This window comes from Xiphophorus couchianus, chromosome 14 (genome assembly GCF_001444195.1).
Source record: "Xiphophorus couchianus chromosome 14, X_couchianus-1.0, whole genome shotgun sequence".
In the NCBI taxonomy this organism is placed as follows: domain Eukaryota; kingdom Metazoa; phylum Chordata; class Actinopteri; order Cyprinodontiformes; family Poeciliidae; genus Xiphophorus; species Xiphophorus couchianus.
This window is the reverse complement of record NC_040241.1, coordinates 13149736-13164467: the sequence shown is the minus strand read 5'-3', so window position 1 is coordinate 13164467 and position 14732 is coordinate 13149736. Positions and strand designations below refer to the sequence as shown.

Genomic DNA, 14732 nt, shown 5'->3' with positions numbered 1-14732 from the left:
ATCGCTTGATCAAAGCAGCATGCGGACCATCATCGTCTACAATAATTGGTGAAGATGAGGTGCACTGGCAGCGTGACGGGACTGCTGGGTAATTGCTGGCTCACTGGTGGCTTTAGCTGGTTGCAGGTGCAAGTTTTTATTGTCAAAACTCTTGAAAATCTTTCCCTGAAGCAAAATGGGCATGCTCAATCACGAATAGGATTAATGAGGCAGAGTTTTCTAAGATTGGATTGTGCAGAAAGTCCATGTGGCTGTTTTCAGAGCATCACCTGCAGAGATGTTATGGCTTATTCCACCTCAAAGTAGCATGCTGCTGTGTAGGTGTTTGGTTTCTAATAATAGAAAGCATGTGTATGTAACAAGGACTGTGGATGGTAAATCATCCGTGTGGATTCTGACCCATCTGTTCATGATGGTGTGCATATTTTTTGGGAGCTGCAGAGTTATTTCAGCAATTGTATCATACAAAAGCTGTTGAAACAATAACAGTCTTGCACGTTTTCAGATGTGAAGATGGTTATTACCACATTTAATAATGGGTGTAGTAAAATAGCTTTTTATAGATGAATACCTTATTTCTGTAGTATTGCTTTTTTTTCTTATCCGAGATCAAGGTTTTGATCTTCTCTGTGTTAATATCACTAGTTGTTAGAATAAAGATATTCTTTAGTGTCTCACAGTGGGGAGATTCAGATGTAACTGCAGCAATGAAACTTGTATAGATTCATACAATTATAAAAAAGAAAAGTATTAAATGTATAAAACCTACAACAAAGTGTGTCTAATGTGCAGATTGAATATTAGACAAGATTATAACTTAAACATAATGTCCAGTTACCATTGGTGGCTTATGGGAACAATCAACGACTTTATAGGGTGACTGGATAACTTCCTGACTACAAGTACATTTTTAACCTTTCTTATTTTGATACAAAAGACTTTCTTAAACTTAAAGCATAATTTAGCAGTTCGTTTCAAGTGCTTGTTGCAAAGAATACTATATTCTTTCACTGTGCATCTCCTTTGTTATGGCCTTGACACACAGAGCATGATGGACAATGATGAAAGGTAAAGACTGTCCAACATTTGAGATGAATCCAACACATAGACACAATGGCAATATCAGTGGTAGCAACAAATGTTGAACAGTTTTCAACTTTCTTGTGTTTCACTAGCCTGTGTTTGTATATCTACGTGTATGAGCTCAAAATTTCACACGCACAAATTTTGCCAGTAGATGATTTGCCCTGGATGAGGGCAAGTGATTGTCGCCTCATCACAATCGTTCATAGGAAATGAATGGAGATGGAGCGCCGACGCCTACGTGAGGCGAGCCCATTATTGGTCCTTCGGCTGCTTAAGAGTCGTGCTCCTCATGCCTTGGGGAAAGTCACAAAAGATTCATTGATGAGATAAATTGACCATTTTAAATGTTGGTTGTTGTTTTTTTAGATACTTTATTGAAGTGGCGAATGATGCAGAACGTGTATTCCTTCGGATATTGCATCATACCTGCTAACTTAAAGTGTCCCACTGTTGTTGAGCTGAACTTTAACTGGTCCAGCTTCCTTGCATTGCATTTTCTTCATATCGAAAGTATAGTATAATTACCTGTCTAGCATATTACACTTCAAATTTAAAGGAAACTAATGCTTTAAATATGGTGCACTTATCAACCATAATGTACGTACCATTTGGGTAGAAAATCTCTCTTAAACTTGCTGGATCTCATTCAGCACTCTACTTTTTATGGTTGTAATAGACTGCAATGTCTGACATAATGAAGTAACTGATGGCTTTTCTTGATTCAATTATCTGTTATGAACTAAAGTTTTGGCGGCAGATTGATGTATACATTAAAAGTCTGGATAAGAAATCACAGACTCCACTTGCGCTGAGTATGGTGGGTTGTCAAAATTTGCAAGTGATTGAGTTTCCCCTGGCAACAGTGCAGTGAGTGAATAAATCTATGCAGCTGGTCAGTTGACTAAAATATTGTTTTAAAGAATTTTTTCTTTCTTGGCAAATATGCATCAGATCCACATAAAATATGTTGTAGATTATGTTTAAGTTTGAAAATTGTCTGATAATCTTAGCAACACTCCATCTACAAAGAATTGTGGCTGCAAAAAATAACTTTTGTGATGCTAAACCTTGCGACTTTGTGTTAGTGCCTCTGATAATACTCCTGTCCCTTTGCTGTAACTCTGGTTAAATTGGAATCGCTGACATTTCTAGGCCAGTGATGTGGATCATTTGTACTTGCTGCCAAGTCGCAACGTCGATTTGTGAGACATCTGCCACCACTTCCAAATCTGACCAAAAGTGTTCATCCATAGAAACGGCCTCTTAGAGTGAATGAAGCCTGTAGAACAGGTTTGTTTGGTGTGCTATAAATGCAAGATTTATATTTGTTTTATTTATATATATATATATATATATATATATATATACTGCTCAAAAAAATAAAGGGAACACTTAAACAGGTGTTTAACACTTAAAGTGTTCCCTTTATTTTTTGAGCAGTGTATATCTCAAATATAAATTTAGCATTGTTCGTATATGCATTCAACCTTTTGTGTTGCACCTAAATTAAATACAATTAAATGGCTTTTAGAAGTCACTTTTGTTTTTAAACTGAGTCCATCTGTTTGTAATTTAATCTTCTAGAAAATGCAGCTGGTCTGTAGACTTCAGGTTTGTTGGAGAATATTGGTGAACAATCAGCATCATGAAGACCAAGGAACATGGCAGGGAAAACGTTGTAGAGGAGTTTAAATTTTGATTAGTTTATAAAGCAATACTAGAAACTTGGAGCATGTCATGGCACTAGTTTGTCCAAAATCAAAAGGAAACCTGCCAAGATGAGGCCTGCTAAACTAACAGGCCAAGTAAGGAAAACCTTTACTTGAATTGGTCAAGAAGCCCATGGAAACTCAGAATTGTTAGATCAAAATTAGCCAGTTAGAAATAAGGTTTATTAAAAAATCTTTCCAGGTTCTTTGCCAATGTGAAAATTCAAATTTGTGCCAAGAAAACACACAGAAGAAACAAATATGTATAAGCAACAGTTTGCGAAACCTGTTTCAAAGCCACTAGCAAAGTTGTGCTGAGTTTGACCTCTTGGTGAACTACTGCAATAAAGTCGGTATGAGGCAGTAAGTGTTAATACATCATGCTAAAAACTACAGACTTTGCACATTTGGTGTGTACAAGTCGGTCAAAACCTCTTACTGCATCAAATTCTGCAATAAATGCACCCAAAGGGATACCCAACACAGATTTGTGCTGTATCGCAGTTCTCATGCAGGTAGGCTGTCCAAGTACACTCAGTGCTTCAAGTTTGGATAACAGTGTTGTGTGCCATCCTTAAAATGTTAACACCTACATTAAATTCTGCTCATCACTGTATTCCTTCAGATACTAGAAGGTAATGTGATCTATTTATTTTTTCCTGCAGACTCATGCTGTGGCAGCAGCTGTCTTTCTTTTGGGATACGGCACACTCATTCCACAACCTGTATTACCCCTTAAAATTCATAGTGGCTACAGGTTTGACAGTCTTCTGAATTTGATCAAGGGTCTAATATTTGTGGTTAAATTTCAACCTCCTGTTTTGTGTCGGGTAATAAACACATGTAGTGAAAACAGGGTAATATCAAATGCCTTTTCTTTTCTTTTTTTTAATGGCATAGAGCAACACTGAAATATTTCAGAGCATTTTTGATTCAGTGACTTTGTTTTTATTTTTAAAAAAAGCTAAAAATGAAGTAGGATTTATTCTACTGTAAGCTGTGACATACTTAAGTTATTGCTGGTTGGGATTGGTTGACCCTATTCTGCTGACCAGATGCAACATTAATACACAAAAGCTAAGGATTATATGCATTTATTTATTTTTGTTATAGATCTTAAAGCTTCTGGAAATTTATATAAAAAATTTGAAATTCCATTTTGACCACATTAACTAAACTTGGTGTTCCAGAGACTGTGCTAAGTAGATGTTTGTCTTTCTCTTTTTTTTTTTTTTTTTTTTTTTTTTTTACTTCTATAATGAAACACACTCGGTCAATCAGAATAGTGAAGAATCTTACACTTGTCAAAATGCCTGAAAATACATCCGTTTCTATGATACGATGAGCAGCCCAAGGGCTGTTTGCCTATTTCTGGCATCCACCTTTAACCACTACACCACGCACTGCCTGCACAATTCTTTCCAAAATCAGCCTCTCTGTGTTTCTGGTTTTATAATGACTAAAATTCATCAACTGTTCACCCCCACAAGAAATATTGATTTGTTGCAACAATACTTCCAGAGGCTGCTGTTCTGTTTGTTCTCACTTCTGAAACAGATGTTTTGTTGCATCCAAGCCTCACATGGACTGATAGGACTACAGCAAATAAAACATTAACTCTTGATTCTTAAAGAATCTCTGTTAATAAAGTTGGACTTTCTTTGAAAAAAAAAAAGACAGCTTGCGGAGTTAGCGCGGCAACTAATGAGTGCCTGACAGAAAAAAGTCCCTACTATTTAATGATACCAGCCATTAGTGTCTTATGCTAATGACATGCTGAGTGTGAAGAAGAAAAAAAAAAGCATGTGGGCCATGACTTTGAAATTATGCATGAATTACATGTCCAGGGTATCTGGGGGGGGAAACGCTATGCACAGGTGTGTCAATTATAGATGCGTGTGTCAGCAATCAAAAGATTTTACAGCAGCATGATAGATTAATCGCAGCTCCTGTGGGTGTATGAGTAGCATTCGGTTGCTGCTGGACATTTTGCCCTGATTTTAAAATGCCAATTCTTTCTTTTAGCTTCTATATGAAGAGTTAAAAAGGGCCCAATTTTCATCCTTTCAACAGCTGTGTGGAAGAGTTCAGAGCTCAACCAACCTTCCACCCTGTGATTAGGATTTTCACACAGTCAGCCTTCGGTCACAATCTGCTAGAGAACAACTGTTCATCTCTGCCTGAGAAGGTTCATTCTGATTGACATCGGTTTCTGTGATCTCAAAGCTAAGCTTTATTGTAGCTTTTGTTCTGTGGCCTGCAGGCATTTTACAGTTTTTCATTGCTCAGTATGAATTGTTTTGATTAATGTAGATTTAAGGAAAAATGGCATATCTTTGGGATAAGCACATGCTGGGATGTTATTCTGATACAACAGTATCCCAGTATTTTGTCAGAAATGTATATAATGACCTAATGCATGTTTGCAAATCTCTTGGAGAAAAAAGTGACGATTTTGGCAGATATTAGGAAGACTGAACCGAGTGAAGTTGATGTTTGTTTTGATTTGGAAATGTTGGCAGCCTTTTGGTTGGCTTTTCTGGATTTTCTAGGTAGGCCTATATAATGTTTTATAGCACAAGAAAGTAACGGCTCCTTTCAGTTGTATATAAAAATGCTCAATATATCAAACATAAAAGAAACAAACTTCACAATTTGATACTTTGAAATGGTCTTCTGTGTCTTTAAGAAGCTTCTGATCTATTTGACTCTCCATCACATCAATGCTTGTCATTATCCCATTTAAAACCGAGAGCAATGGACTAGAAGTAAGCTCATATGATTAACTCAACAGACTCTGTTTCAGTAGGTGTTTGCTAATTGCTGCTGCCACTAGTCTAGAGGAGCTGAGGGAAGGTGAAGGAGCACTCTGTGAGGCAGAAGCTCGGCTGGAAACTGCAGTGTTTAATTTAGGCTACATGTATTAACATTAGATTCTTTTGACTGTTTTAAACTGCCAGCTCCTAAATCATTTAGTCCAGGGATCCTAAAATTTCCCTTTGAGGGACAAATCTAAAAGTTTGTGTCCCTGGTCCAAAATAATCACACAAATGAATTACTTCCTCCAAAATGCAGTCATGTTCTCTAGAGTCCTGCTAATGACCTCATTATTTGACTCGAGTGTGTTGAAGCAGAAACATCTAAAAGTTGCAGGACACTGTCTCTCGAGGCCTGGATTTGAGGAATCCTGAGTTGGTCTCTTGTAAAACCCTCGCATGGTGTAATGTCACAGTAACTTCAATATAAATGACTAAATACTTACAGCAGATTGGATAGGGTAAAATTTCGCAGCAGCAGTTTCATTGTAGTTTTTAAAGAGAAACCTCTTTAGTATAAAAAGCTCATTATTTGCTACCCGCTCAAGTAGAAAGCCTGCAGTTCTTTCAGCCAACTAAAATCAGTGTCCTGCTAAGGGTGAGGGAGAGACCGTGCTGCCCTGCTCTAGTACTTCCTTTAGCATTGCATTAGGAAGACTTTAAATTGTATGGACAGTATTGTAGGAAATTTAAAAGCATTTTGAAAACTTATTTTGAAACTTTTTAGATTTTTGTGTTAAAAACTGGCCAATTATTTGTTGTGAACCTTCTGATGTGATGCCTGTCTTAGATCAATCTCCCACCTGTACTCATTCCCAGTGGTAACCATCAGCTTCACAAAGCCAGCTTACCGCTCTACCACGGAAAGATTTTCCCATGAGACATTGATTGGCAGGAACTTTCTAAACATTTCAACATGAGCGGAGAAGTAAACAAGTGAGCTGCAGGAAGCTGTCATTCAGAGTAACGTGTTGTTTGCTATTTAAGCACTGAGATGTTAAAATGTCAACAAGCAATTAGCATAGAAAACAAAGATGTGACAGGTTATTAAATCCATACAAATGATCTCTTTTATGGTGGCCAAACTTCATACAAAGGTCACACTTTTATGAGCAGAATAACTTGTACTAATTATGCTTGATTAATATGTAGTTTTTTTTTATTAAAATGTATTAAAAAAAATTTAATTAAAATGTATTAAAAAAAACATTCCCTACAGTGTGCATGTTATCAATAATTTTGATAAATGATGCAGCTTTTTTTTTAAATGGTTCTCCTTTCCAACAATTGATTTGTTTCCCTTTTAGGTGCCAATCTAATACGATTAACATGAAAATAAAAACATTTCTCATTCTGTGGCTTGTTGCAGCTCAAAAGCCATTTAATGAAATTTCAGGCAACAGCAGCCAGCAGCTCAAAATCAGGCCTAACTTTTTTTGTGTTTTTTATTATGTGTCACCGCTTAAAAAATAACAGCCATTCCTCAGTGTGGAGTCAATTTGGTGGTGCTTGAAGGTAATGACTACTTACAACATGTGATTGCCTTTGCAAGGAGTGACCATGTACTTGACAGCCACCTAACAAAAGGCTACTCTGCGTGTTTCTTTTCTAGATTACCCAGGAGCAGTTTATCCTGGCCTCGCAGTCCCTGCACCTCCAGCGTCCGGGCTGTGAAGCTGTATATCCAGTGGGATTGTATGGCTGGAGAAAAAGATGCCTCTATTTCTTCCTGCTGCTGCTCCTGGTCACCATGATAGTAAACCTGGCCCTCACTGTCTGGATTATTAAGGTCATGAATTTTTCAACGGTGAGTTCAGCATGTCCTTCGGAGAAAGGTTTTTGCTTTGGTTTGTAATTTTCAAACATTTCTCACAGACAGCATTGAATTTCTTTTTACATAGGAGTTCTGTTAAGGTTTTCAGTTGTCAGAATTTCACTTTTCTGTTTTGCAGCTAACAACTAGTCAAAGCAGAGCCAAATGCAACTGCATTCTGGAAAATGTGTTGGTGGTTAATGTGGATGCTATTTTAACTATCATGGCTACATTCATGTTACTCAGGGGTGGAAATGGAAGTTTTGTACCAGCCTCTGAAAATTGGTTAGACCACAGTTTTTCAATCTCTTGTGATATTTGTCTTGATGCAAAAAACATGCAATCTAGATGTAGCGAGGATATTTTTTTTCATTATGTCCAAAACACTGTTAAAGCCAAACACAATGATTCTAAACATTGCATATTATGTTTTGGCCAATCTTTGTTTTATAAAGAGTTGAAAACACTTGGCAGCTGGACCTGCCGACATGGAGACTGTTAATCTGAGACAAAACCAAACCCAGCAGCTCCTCTGGGCTCCAGTGACATTTTCAGGGACAATGCACACTATTAACTATTTTGTCAACAATGTCCCAACGGCAGCAGTTTCCTTTCCTGTGACGGGACTTTTCCTGACTAATGTCACTGCCTCTGCTATTTCCATCAATCTGTGCCATGAGTAAAATACCTTTTCAGTGAACATTTCAGATCTTTGGGTCTAATGCCATAAATGTAGAAATTAAAAATTAAATTCCTTCTTTTAGGTGTTGTAGAGTTTGTTTGTTTCATTCTGGCATCTTGGCATTGATTTTGTCTTTATGAACTGAGAATCAAAATGATCTCAAAGGACATTAAGGTGAGATAAATGTACTCTTGCCCATATTGAGTCAGAACTTGATTATGAACAGGAATTTCTTTTTAATTTGGGGCATTTCACAATGTATTAGGAATTTTATTTTTTTCAGCGTTAAAACAGTTTCCTTGCTAATTATCACAAAAGCTTGACTGCAATTGTTGGGGCGGCACAGCCAGCGATTAGGTTTAGGGGGCAATTACTTTTCAGCATGTTGCCTTGAATATGTTTTTCAATCAACAACAACAAAAATTAAAAACTCCAGTTTTTTTTTTTTTTTTCCTCTGGTTATTTTTGGCATTATATAAAAGATTTAGAATTGATTTTAAAAAATTGTGAAGGGGTAAATTATTTTCTCAAGCACTGTTACACTTTTGACATGTTTGAACTAGAGAAAATCCACAGTAAATGTTTCATCATTGGTTGATGTTAGTACAATCCTACTCTAAAAATCCTCAAAACATTCAAATATTTAATGTTTAAAATCAAAATCATAGTCCTATGTGATGATAAAAGTCTGTAAACTTCTAACCAGGGCTGCAATCGAATGGATCTTTAGCATCTGTTCTTCTCTGAAATCTAAATAAAATGGGGACAGTCTCTTAAGGCTTTTCTGGATAATCAAAAACATTCCGTTTTATTCACATTTGTTAAAGTCTACAATGTCCATTTTAGTGTGGTAGATTTTTGTTCTCAATTTGACAATTTAAAGATTTCTTTTTTCTCTCTTGTAATGCCTCTTTGAGCAATGTCCTATTTTCACTCCCATGCTGCCTATGGAGCATTCACATCCACTCCAGTGACTTTAGCATCTGTCTGCTGACATGCAAAGACCCAAACCCTCCTCCTGCACTCCTTTGATTTCTGTTCTGGTGTCTGTCTTCACTCCCTGCTCTCATATATGATAAAGCTCTCCCTGCTGTTGCTCTGCTTCTATATTCTTCTGTCTCTATCCATTTCTGCTGACAGCTCTATATACCCTTTCAGCACATCCCTCAGGGCCAATCTCATCATACACAACCTCACAAAAGCTGTCCTCTCTCAACACTTTGCTTATTGTGCTAGGGCTGGACGTAATCTTGTCCAATTTCAGCTGAATTATCTGTGACCAAAATAATTTCCTGAATTGATGTGATGCAAAACTAACATTTATCTTCAGCTATTTTTGCAGCTTTATATCCCCTTTGACTGGATGTTTAAAAAAAAAAACGGCATGGAGCCAATTTATTTGTAAACCTTTCAGCTGAACAGGGAAAAGTCTGCCTCATCTGTCAGAATAAGCTGAACAGCTGGGTTGCTGAAAATTTGCAACTTTTATGGATGGGTTTTGTGTATACAGTGATGTGAAACAGTGTTTGCCCCCTTCCTTATTTCCTTTTTTTGCATGCTTGTCACACTTCAGTGTTTCAGAACATCAAGCCAATTCAAATGTTAGTCAAAGATAACATAAACACAAAATGCAGTTTTTAAATAATTTTTGTTAATAAGGGAGGAAAATAATCCAAACTTACACTGACCTGTGTAAAAGAGTGATAGCCTGCATGTTAAAATGTGATTTATCACACCTGAGTTCACTTTCAGGCCTGATTACTGCCACACCTGTTCTCAATCGTAGGACCTGTCTGATAAAGTGAATTACACCAAAAGCTTCTAAAGCTTGGCATCATGCTTACATCCATACAAATTCAGGAACAAATGCGAAAGAAAGTAATTGAAATCCATCAGTCTGTAAACCTTAAAAAAGAGACTGCACAAAAATGGCCTGCATGGCATGGTTCCAGGATGAAAACCACTGCAGAGAAAAAAACCCATTAAGACTCGTCTCAATGTTCCCACAACACTTCTTGACGATCCCCAATACGTTTAAGAAAACGGTCTTTGGACTGACGAGACAAAAGCTACACTCTCTACTGTATAAAGTGTGTCCTTTTACATCTGGTGAAAAAAGTAACACTGCTTTTCAGAAAAATATCATCATACCAACAGTAAAATATGATGGTGGTATTGTGAGGGTCTGGGGTTGGTTTACTGGTTCAGGACCTGGAAGTCTTGCTATGATAAATGGAACCATTATTTCTGTTCTCTACTAAAAATCGTGAAGGAGAATGTCTGGCCATCTGTCCAAGACCTCAAGCTGAAATGAACTTTGGTTCTGCAGCAGGACAATGATCCAAAACACAATAGCATGTCTACTTCTGATCAAAGTTCTGATCTGAATCCTGTTGAGATGCTGTGGCGTGAACTTAAACAGGCTGTTCATGGTTGAAAACTTTGAAATGTCGCTGAATTGGAACAATTCTGCTAAGATTAGTTAGCCAGAATTGTAAGTTTAGATTTTTTTCTCTCTTAATAAATGCCTTAATTTAAGAAATATATTTTTGGTTACTTTTGTTGTCTTTGATTTATCTTTACATTGGTTTTATGTTTTTCAAACCCAAATGTGTGGGGAAAAAATTAGGAAATCAGTATTAGGGGAAACACTTTACACCATTATCTTTATATAGTTCTAGCATCCGGTTGTTGCATGTATGAAGACTCTTGCTTATTTGTTTGTATTTTATCTGAATATACAAGTGAAGCTGAAATAAGTTTTAATGAGAGCTGTTAAATTAGGTCACAAAATAATATTAAAAAAAACATTCCTGTTCATTGCTGAGTTCGTGTTAACTGAGAACACTGAGTCTTAATGATCCGTGCTAACTAGAAAACCAGACTGCAAGAAGATCTATAGACTGTGACCTTTCGCCTGTGAATCAAAATTGGCGAATTTGAGCAGACTGTACTGGAGAAAATTGACATTATTTAAGGACATAAAATGCCCATTAAGGTGGTTCTAAATATTCTAAAAATGTCTTTTAATATCCTGGGACAAGACCTGGAAACTTCTTGAACATGGAGACTGCTGGTGGTTTGTCTGGCTTGACCAACATTCACGCTGCTAATTAAGTCCTCTCAATCAAGGATAATGACGAATATCAAGCAGTGGTAGGAAAGTTTGCAGTCTGAATGCTGCCATGGCAGATTTCTGGTTATTGTCTTCTTTTGCCTAACGAGCTGTTCTGCTCTCTATTTCCTCATCATCCTCTCCTGCTTTTCAGAGTCTAACTTTAATAAGTGTATTGAAACCCAAACCCGACTGTCCAGTCATAGTTTCACTGAAAAAAATAATAATTCCCTCAATAAAACTCTTAAAATCGACTGATGCTAAACACTTGTACGTTTATGGATTGTTATCTCTACTAAAGCTGCCAACAATAAAATAAACATGGAAATGTTTGCATCAAACTTAAAAAAAGTGAAAATGTGTCACTCAGTTTGTTCTCAATCATAATGCAGTTGCTTTCTACAAAGCTATGACTGCTTGAATCAAAACGGTACAATCAGCACAGCCCATCCCAGAGTCATTGATTGTGTTTCAGGACGGAATGGGAAACCTGCAGCTGAACCAGGACAGCCTGCACCTGGAGGGAGTCGGCGAGTTTCAGATGCCTCTGTACGTGAGCGAGATCCAGTCCAGAAGGGTAAGTAGCTGTCGTTACTCACCAATGTGAAGATCTCTTTAATCACTTCTCTGAAACAAACATGAAAAGACTTTTCCCAAAGCAGAAGACGGGCATTGATTGTTTGGTGTTTTAGAGTGGATGGATTTTAATTAATCCATGTTCAGCAAAGGCCAAATCAAGTAGCCCTTTGATGTTAGCTTATGTTGGAGACATTCTCCTTACCTTTGTCCACTCACATCCTACCGTCCTCCAGCAGACACCCCTCCTCCCATCACCAGGACACTATAGGAACTATAGAATGGGGGGTGGACATGAAGCTGCTTACTGGATTTCCAATCAAGCCCCTGCAGTAAATCCTTTTGCTTCCAGTTCCTACTCCCCATTTTTTTCTTCTTTGATGCTTAGTAAGAATATCCAGCTCAGTTTCCACATAAAAGTTGATCCACATTTCCTGCTCCCACGCAAATCAGACTCTCTGTTGGATCATCCTCCTTTTCAGTGATTAGACATGGCGCTGCAAGCAATTTCAAGCTCTGGAAGCCGGGGCTTCCCTGCTAATTTGAATTTTAGGGACGTCGATTGGGGAAGTTGCTCAGTCGTGGCTCCAATTTGCCACTGCAGAGTTAGAAATGAGTTAGATTATGCCAGTTTGAGTCAAATGACTTGCTCGTTTATATTTTTTAGTAACGGATGAGAGCGCAGCCTCCACCTAACGTTTAGAGGGCAGTCCCAGTGGTCTACTCCTGTTGCAGAACAACCTGCGGGCATTTTTACTGTCTTATTTTACAAACGATGCTCTGAGTTGCTCTCTCGTCTTCCACCAGCAGGTATTTGCACAAGAAACTCAATGAGTAACTCGGGTCAATCACACCGAAGAGATCAATTCCCTGATTTGTTTTACTGTAGTAATCATCCTCAAAATAGAAAACCAATAGCAAAAGCGGCAGGGAACATAGTTGTGTAGTGTAAAAGAAATGTAAAATACCAAGTTGCAGCCTCCAGATTTTTGAGGTGTCAAAGTTCTGCTGCAGTAAAATATCCCCAGATCATGAGATCATTTCCTCCTTCATGCATAAGTTTGCATGAATTTTCTTTTTTTTTCTTTTCTTAGAATGCTGTTTTGCTTACAGCAAATATTGTATGTCCTTTGTTCTGGTACATCTGTGTGTAATTTTATTTATTTTTTTTTTTAGGTGAGAATAAATGTGGAGTTCTCCTAATTATTTCTGAACATGCATTGTTTTAATTGCAATTTAATTTTTAAACTGTCCTCTCACAACACTTTTTAAGACATTATGTTGTCCTACATTTTAAGTGTTTAGTTTACTTGCATTTTTAAGTATTTGTATAACTGAAATATGAAATCCATGTGTTCAACTGTGTTAGTAGTGCATAAACATGAAGAGGAACAAAACAGGAAACCTGTCCTCTCTGAAAGCCTGTGTTTTTCTAAGGACTAGAGAACAAATGAAACTTTACGATTTGAAATATTAAGATCTTTTAATATACAAAATAAACCAAGTAAGAAACAATTCTTGAAGCTACTCGACTAATAAAGTAAAATGCTACCATTTAGATTTTTCTTTTCTTTTTTTTTTTTTTTTACCAGATTTTCCTTAAACATTTGAGAGCAAAGAGAAAATGAGACTTAGTCTTAGTTGACTAGATTTAGTTACCAATGTCAGAGCAAGTAGTTTTGTCTTTGTTTCGGCCTAGCAATGTTTATGCAAAAGCATTTCACAAAGAAAATTAGATTTCAAGAGCTTTTATGATGGAGTGCCCTGCAAAGGTATTAACACTTGAGGTTTTTCACATTACAACCACAAACTATAATGAATTTTATTAGGATTTTATGTGACTGAACAAAACAAGATGGAGAAAATCTCAAAAACTGTCTTAAAAGAATATGAAAAACTAGACTGAAGTAGCATATTGAAAATCTCTGTATGATTATGCACCACTTTGTGTTGGTCTATCATGTAAAATCCCAAGAAAGTACATGAATGTTTGATTAGGATGCGACAAAATATGAAATACTACTTTGAAAAACACTATTCTGCAGACTGCTGAGGGTGTTCCGTTTGATTTTGTTTCATTGCCGTTCTAGTTTTAGTTAACAGGTTTATACATTTCAGTCAGCACAATAATTTATGTTAAATTGAATGGCTATAAAGTTTTAACTTTTAATTGAGTTGTACCTTATAAACCCTTCTAGTTGAAGCTAAAGGGGAAAATGGAATGTTCTGGTACCATGTTGCAATTAAATACTTATGCTTGAATTTCTCCAGTCAGGAGATTTTATGTATTTTTTAAAACTTTTATTAGGAAGGCAGCAGCAGAGATCCAGGCGCTTTATTTAATATTTTAACTTTTCAGTTGTTCACTATGCACATATAAAATATTTCTGTCTTTAGGTTTGATTTTGTGTTCATTGCCTGGAATAAAAACATATTTTAACATTCATCCCCTTCTCCAACAAATTTTAATTACAATTTAAAACGCAGATGAGTTTATAAATAACTTCATTGTTTTAAAACCAGATTATTGTTTTGAAAAATGGTAAAATGAGGCAACACTTTGCCCAAATAGTTGATCAAGTTTTTGATGTTGAAGTTGCTGGCTCTTATTATTGCCTCTAGAGAGTCTGACTGATCTGAGCATAGCTGCAGGTGTAACTTTTTATCTACTTCAGACATTCTCGCCTTGCTTGTTTGACAGCTGTCAGAGAAGATGGTGAGCTGTATTCCTAATTTTCCTGCTAGAAAAGATAACAAGTCTGTTTAAAATACAGGCTTGTTAAAGTCTCCAAGCTGAAAAGCCTTCATTCTGGAATCGGTTTGAGCTGGCTAATGCAGTTACGTTTCACTGCAAGGAAGAGTTTTATATTAGGCTGCAGAGAAAGTGAGTGACAGAAGTATTGAACATATCAATGCTTGTCTCAGTTTGAATAAA

At 36.8% G+C, this 14732-nt stretch overlaps 1 protein-coding gene across 1 annotated transcript in view; it reads left to right on the top strand.

Annotated features, from left to right (window-relative positions):
- The window catches only part of LOC114157559 (zeta-sarcoglycan-like), a 40350-nt gene that overhangs the window by 2345 nt on the left and 23273 nt on the right, over positions 1–14732 (top strand). Inside the window, exons 2-3 of the mRNA XM_028038631.1 lie at positions 7224–7418; positions 11697–11798. Of these exons, the coding sequence (XP_027894432.1) occupies positions 7224–7418; positions 11697–11798 (297 nt within the window). The remainder of the gene's footprint in view (positions 1–7223; positions 7419–11696; positions 11799–14732) is intronic.